This window comes from Elaeis guineensis, chromosome 7, assembly GCF_000442705.2.
Source record: "Elaeis guineensis isolate ETL-2024a chromosome 7, EG11, whole genome shotgun sequence".
In the NCBI taxonomy this organism is placed as follows: domain Eukaryota; kingdom Viridiplantae; phylum Streptophyta; class Magnoliopsida; order Arecales; family Arecaceae; genus Elaeis; species Elaeis guineensis.
The window spans coordinates 84,340,219-84,364,108 of NC_025999.2; the positions used below are offsets into that span (position 1 = coordinate 84,340,219).

Below are 23,890 nucleotides of genomic sequence, written 5' to 3' on the forward strand. Positions count from 1 at the left end.
CCTCTTGCACTTGAGCTCATAGGTCCACATACATCAGAATGTACCAGACCCAAGAGTTCACTGGCTCGCTCACCTTTTCTAGTAAAAGTGACTTGGTCATCTTTTCAAGAAGAAAGACTCACAGGTTGGAAGTGATTCACAATCACCAAGTTCAAGAATTCCTTCTTGAGCCAACCTATTTATCCTATTCTTATTGATATGACCTAGCCTACAGTGCCAAAGGTAGACTTCTGACACATTATCTATTCTAGGCGTTTACCGAAGTTTTGAACCACATTAACAGACTGTGATAGTAAGTAAATTATATTATTTAATTATCCAACAAACATTGTAACACCATTCAAAATGATATTGTAAATATTTTTTTTTTAAAAAATCATAACCGTACATGGCCAAAAGGCCTACAAAATAATATTTAATAAAAAGCTTGGACAATAGTGACATTCACTCAGAATTACATTACGAGAATTGATTACAAGACTCATGATTCCTAAAGCTAGAACTGGAACTTTGCTTCCATCTCCAACGTTCATGAACCTCTCGCCTTCATCAAATCTCCTACTGACCTGCAGACCCTGCATCGAATTACAAATATGATAAGGACTTCCAGTATCCAATACCCAGGCAGTAGTATCACAAATGGAAAAGTTGCAAGGAGTTATCATATAATTACCTTGCTTCTTCTTCGGCCTGTTTGGGTCCAGGGAGGCTATGTATTGAAGACAGTTTCTCTTCCAATGCCCCTGCTTCTTGCAAAAGAAGTACTCCGCCTGGCTCTGGTCGGGCTTGCGCTTCTTGATCTGACCCTGTGCAACCATCCCAACATGAGGCTGCACCTTCTTGTTCTTCTTCTTCTTGTTCTTCTTCCCTTCCCAAAGGGTCGACGACGAGAAGAAGACCCTCCCACTACATTCACCGACTCCTTATGGAGCTGGTGATCCTTCTCAAAGTTCTGCAGCAACCCCAACAATCGTGGTAGTTTACTGCAGGCTTTGTCATTCGAAAATGAATAAGGAATGGGAGGAAGGACTTGGGCAAGGAATTAAGGATCGCATCCTTACCGAGCTGCTCATGCAGAGGAAAACCCAATTTGCTCAGGCGCTCAATCATCTCGATCATGTACAGTACATGATCAGTGACTGAGGCTCCATCCCTCATCCGAGCATTGAAAATGGCACAACTAGTTTTGTGCCTTTCAACATCGTCAGGCGTGCCAAAGGAGTCGTTCAACATTTGAAGCATCTCCTGTGGTTGAGCATTCTCAAACCTGTGGCTGAACTCGTCATTCATTGCTGTCAGCATAATACATCGGACGGTAGTGCGGTCATTGAGCCACTTCTGGTAAGTGTCTCTGATCGCCTTACTAGCGTTCGAGCTGGCTCCTCAGGTGTTGGATCCGTTACTACATAAAGGATCCGCTCATGCTCAAGGACGATTTTTAATTTTCGATACCAGCTATCGAAATTAGATCCCATGAGCTTGTCATTATCTAATAATGACCGGAGCAACAGAATAGTGGCCATAGCCGTATAAAGAAAAATCAGACCTCTATTAGTACATAAATTAATACTAAAGACTTGGACTTTAGTCTAAAGTTTTTTTCAATATTTTTACGAACTGGTAGCCTCAACCTCCAATTCGAGAAATTACTTTAATTCCTTAATGGGTGCTGGAATCCACACAGACTACACACGAGCCCAACTTTGGTTGGTCAACCCATGTGCATCTATGGGTAGGTTCTTTACCAGTTGTTTCTCTAAACAACTTCTAGTAATTGATTTTGCCCCAGAACCTAATCAGTAGGCTTTGGCCTCCACTGAAAAGATCTGGTTAGGTCCAACCATTAACATGACTTAATTTGGTGAATCAGACCAATAAATGATCAGACCCGACTTTGGCCGGCCAACCTAACCACCATCAGAAAGATTCAACCAAATTATCATATTATGAATGATAATTTCATTAGCCAATGAGCACCAGGCCTTTGGGCCTCCAATGATCATTGAACTAATGGACTCATTATCACTCACTTAATGGGAGGCATTGACTTAGTTATCATTATAACTTAATCATTTTAGGGATCTAATAATTTTTGAGAATTTTATTAAAGGATAGTAGAGAAGAAATCATCTAGCCAATTTCAATCCTCCCACTGACTTCACCAAGTCAGATTAAAAAAAAAGATTTAATTAAAGCTGGCATTAGGAGCACCTAAATCAATTACACTGATTTACCTAATGACATGGGTGAGCTCTAATCACCAAGTAATCTAATCAAAATCTAACTTACCAGATTGGCCAGGTAAGTGAGATCAGTGGTGGAGATTTGCCATTAACTCGTCAATGATCGAATCAATGCGAGTAGCTCCCGCTTAAAAACCACTGGTCAAAACTGTTGAACTTACCTTAGACACCAACCGGTTCATTAGTTTTAATTTTGATCAACTTAGTAAATAGGGCTCCACCGCATAGCCATGAATTAAGTCCATCTTGATCTAGTTAAAGATATGGACCCATTCAACTACAACTATTGAAGTTGAGTTTAGAGTATCCTTGACCTAATCTAATTCAACTTTTGATTAGATTTGACCAATTACTCCATTTAGTCCATTTTTTAAGCTAACCTTAGGTCTAACCCAATTATGGACCTAATTCATCTAACCCATTGACCCACAAGTTTATGCAATTATCTTAGGTCTTAATTCACAATTCTAGACCTACTAGACAACACTTAATTATTTTAATTAAATACTTGGGCTGATAGGTCAGGGTTTGGCATTTTGAAAATAATTTTTAAATTTTGAAAGATTTTATTTTTCGTTCACCAAATGTGTTGACTCATTTCACAAACGGATCAGCACAATTCATAAACAGCAATCCTATTGCTCATTTCATAACAGAAAATAACTCAAAATAAATCATAAATTTTCTTTTAGATCTAATCTAACACATTCATGATAAATTTTATAATTAAGTCCTTTCACTGCTTCATCGGCAAGAGATATAATTGCATCGGCACCCCTACTGCCATAGGAGACCCCATCGAATGGGAAGAGAGGGCCTTTAAACCCTACATTTCTCCTATGATCGGACGGCCATGGCAACCAACCCAATTAGATTACTTGCTACTTGGATCAAGTATATCTAAATATACCAATTTTAAAATTTAAATTTTGAATTTCAAATTTTAAATTTTAAATTTCAAATTTCAAATTTTAAATTTGATATTTCAACCAAATTTTAAATTTTGAATTTTCAATCTTTGAATTTTAAATTTTGAATTTCAAATTTCAAATTTCAAATTTCAAATTTGAGATTTCAACCAAATTTTGAATTTGAATTTTCAATCTTTGAATTTTAAATTTTGAATTTTAAATTTCAAATTTCAAATTTAAAATTTCAAATAAATTTCAAATTTAAAATTTCAAACAAATTTCAAATTTGAAATTTCAAATTTCAAATTTCAAAATTCACATTTTAAATTCAAATTTTAAATTTCAAATTTGAACTTATAGATTACACCTTAATCTATGCATGTATATGTATATCATATTCTAGAACCATGCTCTGATACCATTTGAAGTGAAAATTCAGTGCAGGGGCAAAATGATAATTTTAAATTTTTTCAAAATTACTATTTTACAATAGAATTATTAATTAATCTCATTAATTAATACTAATTAATCTTCCACTAGGATCTAAATATGATACAACAGCATGCATTTAAATTTGAAATTCAAATTTGAAACAGTAAACTTTTTACTGTACTGTGTTCAGAACACATCATCTTTTGCGGGGAGTCGATCACCGCAATCTGATCACCATCGGAGGGTTCTGATCATCACATCATAGCCACACTAGCATCTGGCCTCTGCGGATCGTCCACACGAAGCTTCCATCTGATCGGCTCCTCACGAATGCTAGTTCGTGATTTCATCCTTTTGATGGCTGATGTTGATCGAACTCCTTCGATCGATGTGTGCCGACTCTTCGGATGCTCTGGATCATCTGCACGATTGGTTGAGAGGCTGATGGATCTCTTCCTAAAATTTGATAGACTCACGACACTCGTGGCACACCAATCTCACTTTTCGAACCCTAGGTAGAAACCCTAGGGTACACACCAAAAACCCTGCGCTCAATTTTTTTTCTTTTCTTTCTTTTTCTCTCGGAAGGTTTTGGACCTTCACCTCATGCACAAGGCTTCCTCACATCCCACTTTCTTTCTCAAAATTTTTCTACGCACGCCCCAGCTCCCTATCTCTTTTAAAACAGTTCAAAACATGTCTTATCCGCGTGAGAGGATAAAGACAAGTGGTTACACATTTGAATTCAAATCAAATTTGAATTCAAACTAAAACCAACTCATCCCTATCCACTTGGGCATGAGAAGAGAAGGTGCGAGTCTGCTTTGTGCGTGGAAAGGTTTCACGAGAAACTCTTTCTCGTGTGAGATGTGGGGCGCTAAAGTGAATAATGTTATGTATGCGCAAGAGATAAGTTATCCATTCAAATTCAAACACGCATTTGAATGGCTAACTAATCATCTTTATCCAAATATTGGCGCACAAGAGTGGGCGTGAGAAGGGCTTTGCGTGAGAAAAAATTTACGAGAAGTTTCTTCTCGTGAATTCAAATGGACGCAGAGATTTAAGGTGGTGCAGGGATTCAAATTCAAATAGTGGTTTGATCTTAATTGAACCAACCTAATCAAAATAGGTTAAGCACAGTTAGACTAAATTAAATCCAACTTAATTAGGCTTAATTAGGCTCAATAAAATTTTAATCAAATCAGAAATTGACTAAGTCCAACCTCTGATCAAATCAGGGACCAAACCATCTCGACGATTAAGTCAACTCTTAACCTAATCGGGTCAAACCCAACTGAATCCAATTCAATTGGACTTGATCCAAAAATAATTACTCAATCAAATTGAGTTAATTAGTGATCAAATCACTAATAAAATCTCTCATAATTATTGAGTCCAAATTCGATGGGCAATCGGGTATCAAAGTCCATCAATATGAAACCTTGATCGAAGAGTTCAAATTTTAAATTCAAAATTTGAAATTCAAAATTTTGACCCCGATACCCAAAATATGTGGAACTCATGATCAGAAAATTCTAATTCTCAATCATAGAGTCCCAAACACATAAGACTCATAATCAGCCATCAGATCAGAAAGGAACCTCTAATGTGTGTGACCCCGCAGGTTCGAACCTAAGCCGGTAGCACAGGAATCAATTCCTGTACTAATCGAAGTGACATCTAGCAATGGTACCCGACGTCCGGATAAGTCGAATAGTTGCAATCGCAACACTCAGAACCTACGTGAATATGGTTATTGTATAATTCATCCCTTTTGACCCCTGTGTTTAGGACGACTCAGGGTTAAACTGTCAACCCTGATGAGATCATCCGAATCGTGCTCAATTCAATTAGTCCTGTGACTCCTCACTAGGACTACCCTGGTCAAGATTTTGTTAAATTGAAATACGACTATACACAGCTCCTAAACTGGAGTGGTCAATCCCATCTTGACACACACATCGATAAGTCAAGTACTTGACTACACCCAGTAGCCTTCCGTCACTGAATTAGAAATTCAGATAGTCCAGTGCCTAAGTGCAGTGAGTTGCTTGCAAGTCACCGTAGCGGTCTCAGGTCGGAGGGACATTTATATCCATATCCCATCGGAGCAAATCTTGACAGCAGAAATAGCTCCGGAGTCGGTCACGTTCAGTGCAGATGTACCATTACATCTCACCTGTATGCCATACCAGTGTCTCCACACTCCTTGGTTATAAGGACAACCAACCCATATGGCACACAACGACCTATGCTCGATAAACGTTGTCATCCTTGGTAACAACGTATCATTTGGTCACGAACAGGTTTAAGGACTAAGCGACAAATCCTCCTTTGTCGAGTCTAAATAGTCCTAAGGACTTCACCACAACACAGGAGTTCATTAGAAGATAATACATTTGTGATGAAAAAATATCAAAATAATTTTTATTTATTTATAATTCATGTACTAATACAAAAGGAGCACAACCGTCAACAGGCTGACGATTGGCTTTGGGACACTATTTCCAACAGATAAGAATCCGGATCATGGTAGTTAAGAAACTATCCTAATTAGGGTTCTTAATCTTTTAACCAAACAGATCCGTCGATAAAAAAATTAGGTCTTTACCAACATCGGATCAAATAAAAATAAAAATCAAAGGTCAACTGAGAAGGAACGAAGGTCCTTGACAGCATAGGATCTGTAGAATAAGAGATCACTCTTTTCTCTCAACACGATAGATGAAAATTCTGGAGAAGACAGATCTTCTCTTGATGGGATAGGCTTGTGTGGGTAGATGGTAGAGTCGAATAAGGGTCGTAGGAACACTGAATCTTAAGTAAATGAAGGTTAAAGAGATAGGATAGAAAGTAGGCCTCACACCCTCCCCTTGTGGGGCAATTTTGGATCTCACACCTTCTCCCTCTCGAAGCGATTGACATAAATATTTGTGAAGTTTGTAAAATCATTGTCTTCTTCATGAAAGATACAAAGATTTATATAGGACTCTAGGAGTCCTATTTCTTTAGGAATCTCTTATCTTTTATAAAGAAGAAATCAGCCCTCCACAAAAAAGTAAAGCATTATTTATGATTTTTAAAAAAAATAATCTATCATGAAAAAGAAATCAGTCTTCAACAAAATAAGTAAATAGCCAAAAACTCTTAAGGAATCCTAGAAAAGAAATAGAACTCCATGTGGACGCTTGATGCTTGACACAACTTGGCATGAGAATCCTTGAGCATGACACACGCTGGCATGCATATTTTTTTCCTGGGCATGTGGAGAGTGGTGGCTTCAAAGGTGATGTGGACAAATTCAAGTATGGTCCTATGGACCCAAAGCTAAATGTATTAAAACTTATTGATTGAAAATAAATAATTGAAGTAGAATCAATCTAATGGGGCTTTTTCGATCTAAATTGAATCTAAATCATATGGCCGACTTCTGATGGCTCTGGTCAGGCTCTCTCAAAATTAAAGATATCCAAAAGAAAAGGATCGAGGGAATTTGTGTTGGATGGACAGTATTTAATCCATCTAATAACAGTAAAGATGTTACGATCTTCCGACTCTCACGTAACATACAAATAATTTAACGATAGTTTTTATCAAAAAAACGGAAGACTAAGCAGCGACAAAGGAAGTCGCAATCCTAAGTCGGCATTTTCACAGTGCCACCAATGTTGCCACAGTCAAAAGTGGCTTTGTCTCGTAGTGACAATTTCGAGGAATGCTGAAGGGGCATGTAGTGGTGCTCTTTAAATATATTTTATAAAAACATGAGAAACATCTTGATCATTTGACTATATATATGATTAATTGAAAATTTTAATCTCATTAGATTACCAACCGCTGAATCTTTTTTTTTTTTTTTTGAAAAACTTGATATTTCTTAATTTCTATTGCACCATCCCTCCTTCCCTCCTCGTTGCATCCACATCTCCCTCTTCTTGCCGGCTACATCCTCGCACAGTTGGCCTCCCCACGTCGGCGGCCTTCCTGCACCGACAGCGTCACCACACGCCCTCTCCTCGCTCGCCGCCTCCGGGCATCTTTTCGCCCACTATTTGATTTTGGTACCACTCCAACTTGAGGACTGGAGAGCGTCCTCTCATTCTTGAAGCTCGTCTTTTCCTCCACTTCCCCATTGAATGCAATGGCCACAAAGCTAGTAGTAGCTTTTGGATCTTCTCATTTTCCTCCTAAGCCCTTACAATTATATCCCTCCCATTACATTAAAACTCTCCCTCCACGTCTCCGACACACAACAAGCCAAACAGGAGAAAGAGATCGATATCGAGTGAAGAACAGAGTGCCATGAGGGTTCTGCCTCGGTAAGTGTATTTATGTCAGACTCCACTCTGATCGAGAGCTTCATGAAAAACTTCACACAGTCTCTTTTTCAATGCTTCTAAAGTTCCTATAACTTACCGTAACACTCATTTCTTTCAATATGTTATTATCTTTGAATGTTTGATAAATTTACATGCATTAGCCATGATCATGATTGGCTATGGAAAACAGCTGATAAGCAATCTTAACCATTCTTTCTTAACTGGATCATCAGTTTATTTTAAAATAAAAATATTGATTATAGCCATTCTTTCTTAACTGGATCATCAGTTTATTTTAAAATAAAAATATTGATTATAGCCTTTTGGAGCATCATAGAATTTGCCATATTAAAAATATAAATAATTAAAAATATTTACAAGATTTTGTGACTTAGGTATACATAATATACATGGAAATTACTTTCACAAATGTAATCTTTGATATTTAATCAAGGTGGATGGTTGTTGGAACTCTAATTGTTGGGTTGGATCATCAAATTTTGCATTGAACCATTCAATTCGAATCAAGTGACCCCATAGTCCATGAAATCAAGAATAACCTAGATCAGACAATTCGTAGATTGGACCATTGAGTCATAAAATAGTGGTTCCAACTTCCCAAGAAAAAAATAATAATGGTTTCAGTGGCCCTATCATATACTTACCTTCACCATAATTTTTTTATTTTTATTTATTTATTTGTTTTAGAGGCCTATCTTTCTAAATGAGTCCAACTCGCTCTTCGTTATGTTAGCTATGGGCTCCTAAACTAGAAAAATTGCTACCCGTGTCAAAAGATGTAAGGAAAAAATTATGGTATATTTAGTTGGGGGAAATTAGATTATGAAATGGGAATGAAAAATGAATAATTCATGTTCTAATCATTTGCTTAGAGAAGTTATGTTTCCATTCTAATTTAAAAAAAAATAAAAATATCTCGATTTCTAAAATCTAATTCCTATTCTCTCTTAGTATTTAAATTTTAGTGTGATTATAATCTCAATTTCGATTGCGGTCATGAACCAAATGTATTGAATGATATGGTCATTTCAATTTTCATTCCTATCTATTTTGATTCTAATTTTAATTTTAATCTCAATCATGAATCAAATACATCTATGAAAACAAATAAAGCATAATATCTAGTTTCTTTAATCAGAAAGTGTCAAAAAAATAATAAAATTAGTTTGCTACGAAAACAATATGATCGTTGCAAACATGCGGTATCCATCATCCCGTATTACATGTAACATATTCCTCAAATAAATAAATAAATATATATATATATATATATATATATAACATATGATGAAGAGCCTTTGTCTTTGTAGCCTCGTAAGTACGTGTTAACCCTTCCGCCGCCTCATCCCACCTCTTTTTTTTTTTTTTCCTCCCCCGGCCGAACCCTCCAGCAACGCCTCATTTTGTTGGGGGGACGGTACGGAAGCCATTACGGCACGGCTTTCTTTTGTCGCAAAAGCCTCCTTATAAAAAAAAATTTTAATTATCAAAATAATTTAAATTTAAATTTATTTATCGATTTGATATAAAAATAATAAAACATCATTTTGAATGATATTTTATCATGCCATGTCACCTCTCCATCCCCCCCCCCCCAATTTTCCACATTGACTAGGCGAGAAAAAAAATAAAAATAAAAACACTATTTGGTATTTTTAAAAACATCATTCCAAACGGTATTTTTAAAAATGCCATATCATTTGGTATTTTTAATTATTCTTCAAAAAAAAATAAAAAAAATAATAAAAAAAATAAAATTATAATTTTAAATTTATAAAAAAATAAAAATTATAATTTTGATAAAAATAAAAATTATCATTTCAAATTAGTATTCCAATTTCAAATTATCTTTTTTTAAAAAATAAAAAAAATAATTATAAAAAAATTAAAAATATCATAAAAAATATTGAAAAGAAATAGAAATTATAATTCAAAATGTTAAGAAAATAAAAATTTTAATTTTAATTCAAATAAAAATCATCATTTCAAATTACAATCTCCTTTTGAAATTAACTTTTTTTAAAAAAATATCATAAAAAAATTAAAAAATTATTAAAAAATAAGTAAAAAATAAAAATTATAATTTTGAATAAAATTTTAAAAATAAAAATTCAAATTTTAATTAAAATAAAAAATAAATTTAAATTATTTTCTTCATTTAAAATTAATTTTTTTAAAAAAAATATGTAAAAAAATATTTAAAAAAATCTTAAAAATTTTAAAAATATAAAGAATACCATAAAAAAATGAGAAAAAAATCAGAAAAAATAAAAATTATAATTTTAAATATAAAAAAATAAAAATTTTAATTTTAATTCAAATAGAAACCATCATTTCAAATTACTTTTTCCATTTCAAAATATCTTTTTAAAAAAATATCTGAAAAAATTATTGAAAAAAAAATAAAAATAACATAAAAAATTTAAAAAAATATATAAATTATAATTCTAAATTTTAAAAAAAATTATAATTTATAAATTGTAAATTTTAAGAAAATTTATAAATTTATAATTCTAAATTTATAATTTATAATTTATAATTTAAGAAAATTATAATTCTAAATTTTAATAAAATTTATAAATTATAATTTATACTTATTTTAATTTTTTTTATGGTATTTTTATTTTTTTTTAACAATTTTTTTCAGATATTTTTTAAAAAGATATTTTGAAATGGGGAAAGTAATTTGAAATGATGGTTTTTATTTGAATTAAAATTAAAATTTTTATTTCTTTATATTCAAAATTATAATTTTTATTTTTTTTATTTCTTTCTCATTTTTTTTATGGTATTCATTATTTTTTAAAATTTTAAGATTTTTTTTAAATATTTTTTACATATTATTTTTTAAAAAATTAATTTTAAATAAAAAAAATAATTAAAATTTATTTTCTTATTTTATTAAAATTAAAATTTTTATTTTTAAAAATTTATTCAAAATTATAATTTTTATTTTTTTTTAATTATTTTTTTAATTTTTTATGATATTTTTTAAAAAAAAATTAATTTCAAAAGGAGATTGTAATTTGAAATGATGATTTTTATTTGAATTAAAATTAAAATTTTTATTTTCTTAATATTTTGAATTATAATTTTTATTTCTTTTCAATCCTTTTTTATGATATTTTTAATTTTTTTTATAATTATTTTTTTTAAAAATTTTTTTAAAAAAGATAATTTGAAATGGGGATACTAATTTGAAATGATAATTTTTATTTTTATCAAAATTATAATTTTTATTTTTTTATAAATTTAAAATTTTAATTTTAATTTTAATTTTTTTGTTATTTTTTTCTATTTTTTTTTTAGGAAGAATAATTAAAAGTACCGAGTGATACGACGTTTTTAAAAATGCCGTTTGAAATTGCGTTTTTAAAAACGCCATACGAAATGGTGTTTCTATTTTTTCTTTTTTTCCCTCGCCTAGCCAACGTGAAAAATAGGAGGAAAAATGGAGAGGTGATGTGGCATGATAAAATACTATTCAAAATGATGTTTTATCATTTTTACATCAAATCGATAAATAAGTTTAAATTTAAATTATTTTGATAATTAAAAATTTTTTATATATTACGCAGAAAAAGGACACTCCACATAACTCACCGGGTCCAAATGGATCCGCTCTCGGGCACAAACAAAAATTGGGTAACCCCCAGCAGGTCCCAGTTCAATTTTACGTGGGCAAGGTTTCATCGTGCATGCAGCCCCAGTATAAGAAGGCTATGATGCTTTGCTGATTTGATCGTCACAGCAGATCATTTCTCACGTTTAAAAATTGTATAATGGCCGTTGCATCAAGTGATAGGAAGCGAGGCAACGGTAGCTTTCCCTGTCTGGCTCGGCAAAGCACAGGTTATTTTCGCTAGTCCTATACCGTCATAGTATCACATTAGTAAGCAAAAGAATCTAGACTGAATCTAACTTGGATCCAAGCCAAAAGATACTCAAAGACTTGATGCAGTCAAAGAATGAGGGCTGATTCCTTGGAAGGGAATGGAATGGAATGAGCACTTGTCGTAAGAATATTTTCTTTGGAAAGAAAATAGAAAGGAAATGCACAAGATTTCAAGCCACTGTGATGAGTTTTACTCCCTCCTTTTTTTTTTTTTTTTTTTTTTTTTTTTTTTTTTTTTTTTTTTTTTTTTTTTTTTTTTTTTTGCCCTGTGTCGCAAAACATTGACTGCGCCTTCCTCCAATAGATGTCACCCTAGAGTTTCACCCAGAGTTGGGATTCTAATCCATCTTGATAACCTGCATGTATTTTTCCATTATACAGCTAGTATATTTGTGAGGTACTCCATTATTTCTTGTGTTTCTATGACTCTTTGTAGTATCTCATTGCATGTATCGTATGTGCAATAGCCTATTATTTTTAGAGCTAAAATTTGATTAGTTTGTATAAGCACTCGTCAAAGCATTTTATTTTCATTCGCCTTTTTTTTGGCATGTCAATATAAGAAATTAACACATGCAACCCCGTTTGCAAGGAACTTTCTTTCTTTTCATCTGTTTTTTTTTTAATCATTTTGAAGAAAAGATTAGTTGAAACTCCATGTGCTTAACTTAGAATTCTTTTTAAAAAAATATTATATTGTATTATCTATTAAGCATGTAACTATCAAAAAGAGGAATGCTCATAGTATGGGCAAGTTTATTATTAAACATTCCTAACTAAATTAGACCTACACGTGGAATTGAGTATGCCTAATTTTTGTTAGTATAGCAACAACAATAATACAAAGAAAATCTATCTCGAACAAGTAATTATTGGTATTAGGATGGGAGTCATATGCGCAAGTTTGGATCAAATTAAATTTTGAGTAGGCATTGAAGGAATATGACCATTTTGTTGAGGTCGGATTAAGTTTATGAAGGCAAAAGCCTAAATTCCAAAGAATTCAAGAATTTAAAGCCAAGGCTACAAAAGTTGCCCTTTACAGATGGAAGGTCACTCTTAAATGGGTATCAATAATACGAAAAAATATGATATTTGTTGACTTGACAAACAAATTGATTGATTGATCATGAAAAACAATTAAGCAAAGAGAGAGCGAGAGGAGAGATCATCAAAAATAGTTAGGAAAATCTTGCCAAAAGTAAATAGAGATCATCAAATTGATTGATTTTTTCGGCACCTAACTCTTTCTCCCCAAAGTAATTTAATAAATTAAAATCAACATTCCCTTCGTGTAGTCACATGTAGTTAAATTTCACATATATAGAAGAATCTAGCATTTAATTGCCATACCTCATAATTCATTGGAACATGATTGATCGAAGGAAATAAACCACACTGATCTCTCTCTATCTCCATCTCTGTATCTACATGACATCAAGGACAATCTCACTGATTAAGATGACAAAGATGTTAACATATAGCCAATTAATGCTATAGTTGTCATGCATGCACAATAAGAAAAATAATGCTGCTTGGAAAGCCCAAGGTCTACCATAATTTACTGCCTCCTTCTAGAAATCTTTTATCACCCAATTCATCCTTGTGATTATTTTTTGATCACAAGCTTAAGGTACCATATGAGCCATATATTTGTTTCAAGCAATGCATGAAGGACCTTGTTCATGGGCCACCTTCCACCAAAACAAGCCTTCTGTCTTATCCAAAGGAAACCAGACCAATGACCAAATCCAAAGACCCGAGTGTTGGGCTCCACTGAAGTGCACAACCACATGGTGCTGAACTGAATTCCAACTCCATTATTGTACTCCATGCTCCCCTCCATCACTTCGACAGACCCAATCACCACAAAAGACAGCATAAAAGGCTGCCACGAGCGACCAAGGGAAGGAAAAGCGTGTGAAAAAGGCGAACATAAAACAAAAAGGTGACTCCAAGCCTTCCACGCATCTTCTCACCCTGTTCTTGCGTTGGCTAAAGAGTGGTGGCTTTATTGCCACATCAGAAACAGTGGTGGGTGTACGCGAAGCCTCGGACTGTGACTGCGTTTACTATTGGGACCACGAAATGCACCCGCGTGGGAGGACCGTGGCCACACCCTTCCAGCGCTGGAACGGGGCCTCAAAACAGTTTGTGTGGCCGAGGAGGCAGGGGGATCTGGGGAAGGTATGTTTTGACGTCTCCTCTTTTAAGGCTAGATGGGGACTCCCTTAAAGCTAGCGATCACATGCATTGGAACTCGAGGGGGAGTGTACCATGGTGGACCTCGTGAAGACTGAGAACCTTCTGGGGAGTGAATTATAATATGATGTTTTGAAGGTAAATATGGGAATTATAATATAAAGTTAATAGGGGATCCTGGGGAAGCTAAAATATTTTCAGATTAAGAGGGGAAAAAAAAAAGGTTAATGATCTTTCGTCCCCTCGGTTTGGTTGATGGTAAGTTATTGGTATGAGGTTGCCAATGGATTTGGCTTGGTTGGTCCATTTTGAATTCATAAGCACTATAAATTGTTGGGAGAAAAGCGAATATTTTTGGACTTATTTGATTCGTAGGAAGAAAAGTGTCATTCTTAAATATATTATTTTCTCGTGATTAATAAAATATATAAAAATTAGTTTTCAGATATTGTAATTTTTCACAAAGAATATTTCAGTAAAAAAAATTCTGAACATACTAATCCTTTGGTTGGCAAAAAAGGACCGGAAAGCGAGGAAGAAAAGGATAACAAATTTGGTCTATAGACGGACTATATATGATGCGTTTCAAAGCCTAAGATCCTAGTCTTAGAGAAGCAATCTAGTATTGCCGCTGCTCAGGATCTAATAAGATTTCATGTGGACGACTAAAATGACAGCATGAGAAAAAAAACTCGAAAAAAAAGATTACAATCTTGTAGGCACATAAAAAGCAACTTATAAAAATTCTCTCAACGTGACTCGTGCCTAGGAGACAAAATTAAAAACACACGTAGCAAAGATTCCCATGAGACTAATGCATTGTATTGTTAGAAAGACTAATATCAAGTCAAACTGGCCAATTATCATCATATCAATTAGAAGTGGAAAGCTACATCAAGTGGACCCCTTATGTAGGACTCCACTCGGGAAGTCATCAAATAGCTTTTCCCAATTGGGCCTAACCCTTTTTTCTCCTTTTTTTTTCCATCACTCCTCCTTTTCTTGATGCACTAAGCCACTAATTACATAAACATCTACTAAAACAATTTGTCTATCTGTTCTACAATGCATGAAAGTATCTCGATCATCCTAGTTTATCTGTCATGGATGATTGATATCTATTGGTTAATGCTCATCCTCACAACATGCAAACCATAATTGTGTAGAAATTAGATGTTATCATCATTTGCATAGCTTGCATGGCTAGACGTACCATGACCTTTTTCATAACAAGAATGTTGATTAGCCCATGGGCACTCTGCCTATGCAAAACCCTACATACCATGCAATTCGACATTAATAATATATTTATTAATCATAGAGCAATATTACTTAGCACCAAAATAATTTCTTTTATATGATATAAATAGTTCCCTGGATGCTCTTCTTATTGCCATACATGAACAGTTAATGATTCGGTTATTTCCTGTAAAATCAAAAATGACATCAAAACATAGAATTCTCGTAACAAAAGTTACTCAAATGACATAATTGATGTAGAACATTTATGTTGCATTTGTTATTGATAAGAATGAAAAAAATAACAAAAAAAATGTGTATGCTTAGGATAATTATTATTACAAACTTATAAAAATTTTCTGAGTGTCACTTATGCCAAGAGGGACAAATTGGCAAACTATGAAGAGATTCCATTGGGATATTACCTTACGTTATGAGAAAGACTAGTGTGGAGTGCAACTATGCAATATTGCCGTGTTGGGAGGAAAAACTACAACAAGTAAACCTATCGTACGTAGGAATCCACTTAAACGTATGGTGTCATTATCAAACCTACTGCTTCGCAAATGCTGGACTCCACTTTTTCTTTCCCATTCCAAACACTAGATGACCGGCCGTTTTATGTCAGTATATAAAAGTATCCCATATATAATAGCCAGTGTATTTCCGATGACTAACATTACTAAACTTCTCCATGGTACGTAGACTACATACTAAATAAGAGAAATTACTGCCCACATTATGTGCACCAGACGGCATTGCTAATCACAATCCTGATTCCTATAATTGTATACGAAGATGCACGTTGATTAACAAGATCCATAGAAATTAGTAGTTATGATTGGCTGCGTGTAGAGCCACGTAGTGCATATCACCTAGATAATAATTCCTCGCTAAATAGACCTCAAATCCTATGAGAGAGAATATTTGGCCCATGTTTTCCGGCCTAAGCATACCTCTAAGATTGCATGAATCCGTACAATTTGACATTAACAATATATTTAATAATCACAAAAGACATTTTATCTGGAATCACAATATTTTTGTACATAAAAGTACGCCCATCTTACCGCCTGTGCATGAGGCACTCATGATTCACTTGTTTCCGATAAGATAAATGATGGCATTGCATCTCCAAAGTGACGTAGTTGATGTAAAGCTTATAATTATTTACTATTATTGTTGTTATTATTTTCATGTTAGTATATTATATTTAAAATAGGCTGAACCCATCGTCCCTCGAGTTGGCATGTGGGCGCACGTGTGTAGGGACCATGGAGCATGACTCGTGGGTCACGACTCACGAGTGGGAGTTCCTTCATGAACCACTGGAAGCTGCCACATGTCTTCACCGCCGGTGAAAATACCCGGCACCCGGTGAGAGGCGCTAATTTTGTGGCGCTGCTCGCTTGGCTCTCACTGACGCGAACCGTTACTTTCAAACCGTCTCTGACCACGTGGCCGAGCGGGACCGCGGCCAGGGGAGGGGAACTCCTAACGGCTCCCCCCAACGCCGTCAGGACCTTCGAGCACCTTCTAAAGCGGACCCATGTTCATCGTTCTTCTCCACGTGGCTTTCTATTTGCCAGCCACGCTTCCCAAAAATAATTGCGGGCCCCACACTAATCAATACGACGTGGGGCCTCTCTCATGCATATAAATTTCCATGCGACCTCTCGAATCCACCGCTTGTATATCCCTAATCTACGCGTGGAAAGCATCGGAGACGCTGGCATAGGATTTGTATGCGGCGATTTGCACGGCCACTCCACTCTTTGAGGGCCCGCACGCCTTACCATCCGTAAGAAGAGCAAGCCAGTGGAAACGTGACAGGTGTCCGCCTAACTCTTTATAAATTGGGGCCGGGGGTTACGAGTCGTAACCGAAGAAAGAGCAAGAAGCGGAGAGATAGGAAGAGAGAGAGAAGGCTACAGCTATATATTTATATATTCTTTCGTTCTTCCTCACTCTCCCTAATCTCTAATTAATCTCGATTAGATTTGAGATTTAGGAGGATTAAGAGCGAAGATGTTTATAGAGAAGTTTAAGGTGGAGAGCCCCAACGTGAAGTATGGAGAGCACGAGATCGAGTCGGTGTATCACTACGAGACCACCGAGCTCGTCCATGAGAACCGTGATGGGTCCTACCAATGGATCGTCAAGCCTAAGACCGTCCGATTCGATTTCAAGACCGACACCCGAGTCCCCAAGCTCGGGTAACTCTCGCAATCTTATTATGGACTTTTTTGTTTTAATTTTTTGTGGTTTTTTAATGATTTATGTGGTGGTTGTTATTAATTTTTTCGTAGGGTGATGCTGGCGGGGTGGGGAGGGAACAATGGGGCCACCCTCACGGCTGGGGTCATTGCTAACAGAGAGTGAGTTATTTTGTATTATATTTAAAATTTTTTTATGTGTTTTTGGATGTGGTTAATGCACTTTTATTGCTTGTTAATGACTGGTTTTGTGATCTAATGATGATGACTAGGGGGATCTCATGGGCGACCAAGGATAAAGTGCAGCAGGCTAACTATTATGGGTCACTGACTCAGGCTTCCACCATCAGGGTTGGATCTTTCAATGGGGAGGAGATCTATGCGCCTTTCAAGAGCTTGCTTCCCATGGTAATTTTTTTCTTATAATTTTTAGGAGTCAAATGGATGAGGAAAAGATCAATTTGTACTTTTATGAAAAGGACAGGAGTCACAGGAGTGGGAGTACCCAAAACAAAAAAAAAGATTAATATTATATATTAATGGAGCTGCTTTTTTTTTTTTTTTTTTTTTTTTTGTTCTCTGTCTTATTTGTGCCTCTGAGATAAATACAGTATCCTACATCAATGGTTATCTAGCTTCCTTTTTCATCAACACATTTTTAAAGGTTAAAATATTTTTTCGAGGGTTCTTCGTAGATTATTCGAGCTTAAACTATGGCAAGTAACGTCCATCAACCGGTCAGGTTTTATGAAAAGATTTTGCTTTTTATATAAGCAAATGTTGGTGATGATGATGGCTGTGATTATGATGATGATGATGATGGCATGCTAACATATGGTTTTATATAGCAGTTGTCATCTATTTGAAAATAAATGGCAGCAGAAGTTGGTCAGTGGAATAAATATGGACAGAGACAGCATTAATGGTTAACAATAATGGAGATGGTATAAGGGAAGCCATGAGTGAAGTTTGTTGTAACTCATATTATCTTCAATAAATGTTGAAAGACTTAACGACATGGTGGTATATAACTGGAAAAATTATTGTTGTTTATGGTTAATATTGTGAAAGTATTTTAATTAATTATGTGTGCTTGTCTTTTTGCCCCCTTTAAGGTTAACCCAGACGACATCATCTTTGGAGGTTGGGATATAAGTAACATGAACCTGGCTGATGCCATGGCCAGGGCCAAGGTTTTGGACATAGACCTCCAGAAGCAGCTCAGGCCCTACATGGAGTCCATGGTCCCCCTCCCGGGGATCTACGACCCCGATTTCATTGCTGCCAACCAGGGATCACGAGCTAATAACGTGATCGAGGGGACCAAGAAGGAGCAGGTCCAACAGATCATCAAGGACATAAGGTAACTATCAACTTCTTTCCAATATTAACTCACAATGTTTATCAATCAACCATCAACTATGAGCCTTCAAGGCTTTTTAGTTGATGTTAGCTTGATGGAGCTTTCTTTACTTAGGCTTGCACTCCATAACAAGCTCTGTTTTGACTAGAAAAAAGAGAAAAGGCAAGGCTTGGATTATGATGATTGGAAGAGGCCTTTTTTTCTTTTTTCTTTCTTTTTTGATTCTCTGGCATCAAACTAGTGAAAAAATACATGTATTTAACGTTTTGAGGATCAAATGTATATAATTTTTTGTTTCTCTCGAGAGTGATCTCTGAAGTGGAATGTGAGCAGGGAGTTTAAGGAGAAGAACGAGGTGGATAAGGTGGTGGTGCTATGGACAGCAAATACGGAAAGGTACAGCAATGTGATTGTGGGGCTCAATGACACTATGGAGAACCTCTTGGCTTCGTTGGACAGGAACGAGGCTGAGATATCCCCATCAACCTTGTATGCGCTAGCTTGTGTCCTAGAGAATGTCCCGTTCATCAATGGAAGTCCCCAGAATACCTTTGTGCCGGGTATGATGGTTGTGCCCGAGTTGCCAGTATTTTGGGATGTAGGAGGGAAGTCATAAGATGTTAATACTCGAGAGTTCTAATGTGCAGGACTGATTGATCTGGCTATTAAGAGGAACAGTCTTATTGGTGGAGATGACTTCAAGAGTGGGCAGACAAAGATGAAGTCTGTCTTGGTGGATTTTCTTGTGGGAGCTGGAATCAAGGTATCTACTCTTCTACAGGGATGTTCAATCTTATGCAGTACTTAGATGATTAAACTTCCATATTCAAAAGTGAGTTACAAAATGTACTGCTCCCATCAAATTGTCTTGTTTCTTACAGTCTTCATCTCTGTCATAATTCAAATATAAATATTGCTTTACTTTCCTTCTTGAGGTGGTCATGGATATTAGTAGATGTGTCTATTTTAACAATACATGTACAAAATGCAATATGATATACTGCCTGATGCTTTTATCAATTTGTATAATTTCTTATAGTTTTTCTGGAATAGTAGCTTTGCTTACATGATGAAACATAAAGCATGAAATGAGAAAAATTAACAAAAGCTTATGTTTTTTTCTTCTAGCCAACCTCTATAGTTAGCTACAACCACCTGGGAAACAATGATGGCATGAATCTCTCTGCCCCACAAACTTTCCGGTCGAAAGAGATTTCGAAGAGCAATGTTGTTGATGACATGGTCTCTAGCAATGGCATACTCTATGGGCCTGGGGAGCATCCAGACCATGTTATTGTCATCAAGGCAAGCACACATCCTATGTTATGTTGATACTGTGGCTACTTGCTTTCCTACCGTAACAAATAAATTGCTTGTGTTGTTATAGTATGTGCCCTATGTTGGGGACAGCAAGAGGGCTATGGATGAATACACATCAGAGATATTCATGGGTGGGAGGAACACAATCGTTCTTCACAACACATGCGAGGACTCGCTGTTGGCAGCACCCATCATCCTGGATCTGGTTTTGCTAGCTGAGCTCAGTACTAGGATTCAGCTCAAAGCTGAGGGAGAGGTGTGTATGAATGAATGACTTAGAAAATTACTTTGTAAGTTTGAGTTGGGCTATTTGGTAATGTTGTTGGTTTGGTTATGTAGGGAAAGTTCCACTCCTTCCATCCAGTGGCCAGTATCTTGAGTTATCTCACCAAAGCTCCCCTTGTAAGCAAAAATAATTAATTTTTTATTCTTTTTATTGGGTTTAGCTTCATATCAGTAAGTGCCCTTAGAAAGGGATTTCATTTATATTTTTTTAGTTGTTAATATGTTGTAACTTTGAAGGTGGATAATGAACGATGTTATGTGATCAACTTCATAAGTTATGTTTCAATCCTGTTAAAACACAAAAAGAAGCATGCTGAAAAACTTATATTGGCATAAAGTTATTTTAACATAGTGTTGCATTCAGCTAGAACTAGTATTGTAATCCTTTCTAATATTTTAGCATCAAATTGCTGCAACTGCTTGGGGTCTATATGAAATGTAATAAAGCAGAGTCCTTCAAGTCTTAATTTCCATAAATCTAAAGAGGATCTTTAACACAATCTCTTCAGGAATAACTCTTGGTGTATGATACTTGACTTGCATTTGGTGAAACATATAGATGTCATGTTGTTGCAGTAAGTCTATAATCATTTTTTTATTTCCGGTGTACTTTTAATTATCTATGGATTAAGTATGAAACCTCGCATCATGGTATCGAACAGTATCCCAACATGTGTTATGTACGCAGTAAAGATGAGACCACAGCATTTGAGTTACTGGTCCTAAGTCACCTTAAAATTTTTATCTTTTTAGGAAACCTATTCATTTAAGATACTATGCTATGTAATGGCATGTCACAACTTGCAACAGGCATTTTCGTTAAGGTCCAAAGTTATTCAAGACCAAGGGTACCTTGTTATTTGCTATCATGTTAAGCTTGAAGGAAGAGTCTTAAACACATGCTACGGTGGCTATAGTGTGTAACTTGAATTTATTTGGTGATGCAAACAGGTCCCTCCAGGAACACCTGTGGTGAACGCCCTTGCAAAGCAGAGGGCCATGCTGGAGAACATCCTGAGGGCTTGCATTGGGCTTTCCCCTGAGAACAACATGATCCTAGAGTACAAGTGAACCCACCAGAGATAGAAAGAAGGTGGCTAATGGGATGGAGAAGAAGGGTGTCTTGGCCCTTTTCTGTTGTATGCTTCTTGTGTTTATATGGGGTCTCTTTTCTTTTTGACTTGTATGGTTATGTGCTTTGCTTTAGCTGCTTCAGCTTCAAATCTAGTGGGAACCCCTATTATAAATGGACTTCTTTTGGTGATATGTTACTCTTTGTGATCTGTGATTACTCTTGGTGCAGTCATTAGTTCTCATGGTTTATTTTGTAGAATTGGAGAGCATTTTATTCTTACTTCAATCTCTAGTATCTTGCCCTGAAGAAATCTAGATGTAGTCTACTTTTATGCGTATAGCAGCATTGCTGGCCAACAAAATGATGACAGCTTGATGCAGGAGGCCATGGACTACATAAATCATATGTAGATTTAAGGATCTTGGTGGGTTTTATATTGGTGAAGCTGATGAAACATTGGATTTGTTCTGTTGGCTATTTTTTGGTTTTGCTGATAGACAATACTAATGGATGTATTTATGCTATGAATCATCTGAGTCTCAAAGACTGAAAAACAGAAAACTTATAAATGTTATATGAACAGTGTCCAAATTTTCATGATCTGGATTTGGTAACAACAATTCTTACTTATGTTGGGATGGTGACTGCAAACCTCCAAATGAAACCCTCAAATATTGGTTAATTGGATGAATTATAAAAGCCTTAAATAAACCATTTTACAGCAACCCTTCATCTTCCTCATGGTTTACGAGATATGCTACAATGTTACATGAGTAAATGAATCTTAAATGCATTAAATTAACCTTGTAAATGCTGCATTGCCAAGTAACAAGCACCTTGCTGGTCAATATAAGTGTATTGGAGTGATATCCCCTTGCTGCCTATTCTGTGGAACAAAAATCATATGGGCGGGTGCCAGAGAAAAAATTATGGAGTGGATTTTTAATGTTGCCACATTTTCTTTAATACTAGTCTTAAAGGAGAAACTTAAAAATCAAAAACTCCTTCTATTAATAGAATCGTTAGTCTGTAATTCAAAATTAAAAAAAATATAACATTTTTTTATTTTTATAATATATTTTTTATCGACACATATTACATGATTAAGTGGTATATACCATGTACATTAATTATCAAGTAAATTAATATACATCTCCAAATAAATCGATACACAGTTTGCAGATTATAGAGTTCATCAATACACAATGCATAATCAAATGATACATGCTTAGCAACTTAGTCATCTAACAACCTAATACACATCATCGAGCAAATTAATATAGTTTTTAGAATATTATATTCATCAGTACACTACATGGTACGTGATATACACTCATCAACTTCTTAATACATACCACAAGCTTTTTGATACACACTTGACAATGATCTAATATACATTTTTAAGTAAATTAATTATAGTTTTAGAAACATGAAGTTCATCAATATATAGTATACGGTTAGATGATACACACTTAGTAAATTAATCATTTAGTAAATCAATACATGCTTCCAAGCAAACTGATACAAAATTTTTATAGTATTATGTTCATCAGTATATATACTGCAGAGTACGATGATACACACCGATCGACATTCTAATACATATTATAAGTGTCTTTGATAGATACCTAGAAACTATATATTGATTTATCTGTTGCTATATATTGGATTACTATTAGATATATATCAAACAAACTTTCAGTATATATCAAAGAATCGATGAGTGTATATCACTAGATCATATAGTGTGTATTGGTGAACATAATGCTCTAGAAATTATATACCAATTTGCTTAGATGTGTATATTGGGTTGCTAAAAGACTAATTTGCTAAGTATGTATCATATAGTCATATACTATGTATTGATGAATACTATATTTTAAAAATTATATATTGATTTATTTGAAGGTATGTATTGAGTAAAACTGAGCACGGATTGGATTCGATCGGATTGAGAGAAAAATTTCATCCGACTGAATCCAATAGAATTGAAAAAAATTTAACCCATTGCCGACTATTTATCATGTATAAACCGTTTGAAACCAAAATGAACGGTTTGTAGCAGGTTCAGATGGATTGTACAAGTTTGGGCTTCAATATTGACCCAATGTTGATTTTAAGTCCAATATTGGTCCACTTAGACTTATTTACTTTTTTTATCAATTTAATGCAAAAATAATTTAAACCTTATAAGTTACAAAATTTGGGCTTATTTTTAAACCTGTATAAAACAAAACAGAAAAAAAAAAAAAAGATTTACTTATCGGAAAGCAACTATATCTGAAAGCTTTTACTTTAAAATTATCTCAAATTAATATACTTTCATCAATAATTCAATATTAATATTTTCATAAATCTAAATGGAT

General features: G+C 34.7%; 1 protein-coding gene across 1 annotated transcript; it reads left to right on the forward strand.

Moving 5' to 3' along the window:
* Positions 1 to 17,149: 17,149 nt before the first annotated feature.
* LOC105048608 (inositol-3-phosphate synthase) lies at positions 17,150 to 21,713 on the forward strand. Its single transcript, XM_010927960.3, has 10 exons — positions 17,150 to 17,481; positions 17,575 to 17,643; positions 17,754 to 17,889; positions 18,597 to 18,844; positions 19,178 to 19,404; positions 19,492 to 19,607; positions 19,973 to 20,149; positions 20,232 to 20,420; positions 20,504 to 20,566; positions 21,401 to 21,713. The coding sequence occupies exons 1-10, from the start codon at positions 17,294 to 17,296 to the stop codon at positions 21,518 to 21,520; spliced, it is 1,533 nt and encodes a 510-aa protein (XP_010926262.1). The 5' UTR covers positions 17,150 to 17,293; the 3' UTR covers positions 21,521 to 21,713.
* The last annotated feature ends 2,177 nt before the right edge of the window (positions 21,714 to 23,890 follow it).

What these genes read in the sequence shown, in the direction of transcription:
- LOC105048608 (XM_010927960.3), top strand. Translation starts at nt 17,294, where the DNA reads ATGTTTATAGAGAAGTTTAAGGTGGAGAGCCCCAACGTGAAGTATGGA. An exon ending in GGGGTCATTGCTAACAGAGA is followed by an intron (nt 17,644 to 17,753) that starts GTGAGTTATTTT and finishes GATGATGACTAG; the next exon opens with GGGGATCTCATGGGCGACCA. An exon ending in CCAGAATACCTTTGTGCCGG is followed by an intron (nt 19,405 to 19,491) that starts GTATGATGGTTG and finishes TCTAATGTGCAG; the next exon opens with GACTGATTGATCTGGCTATT.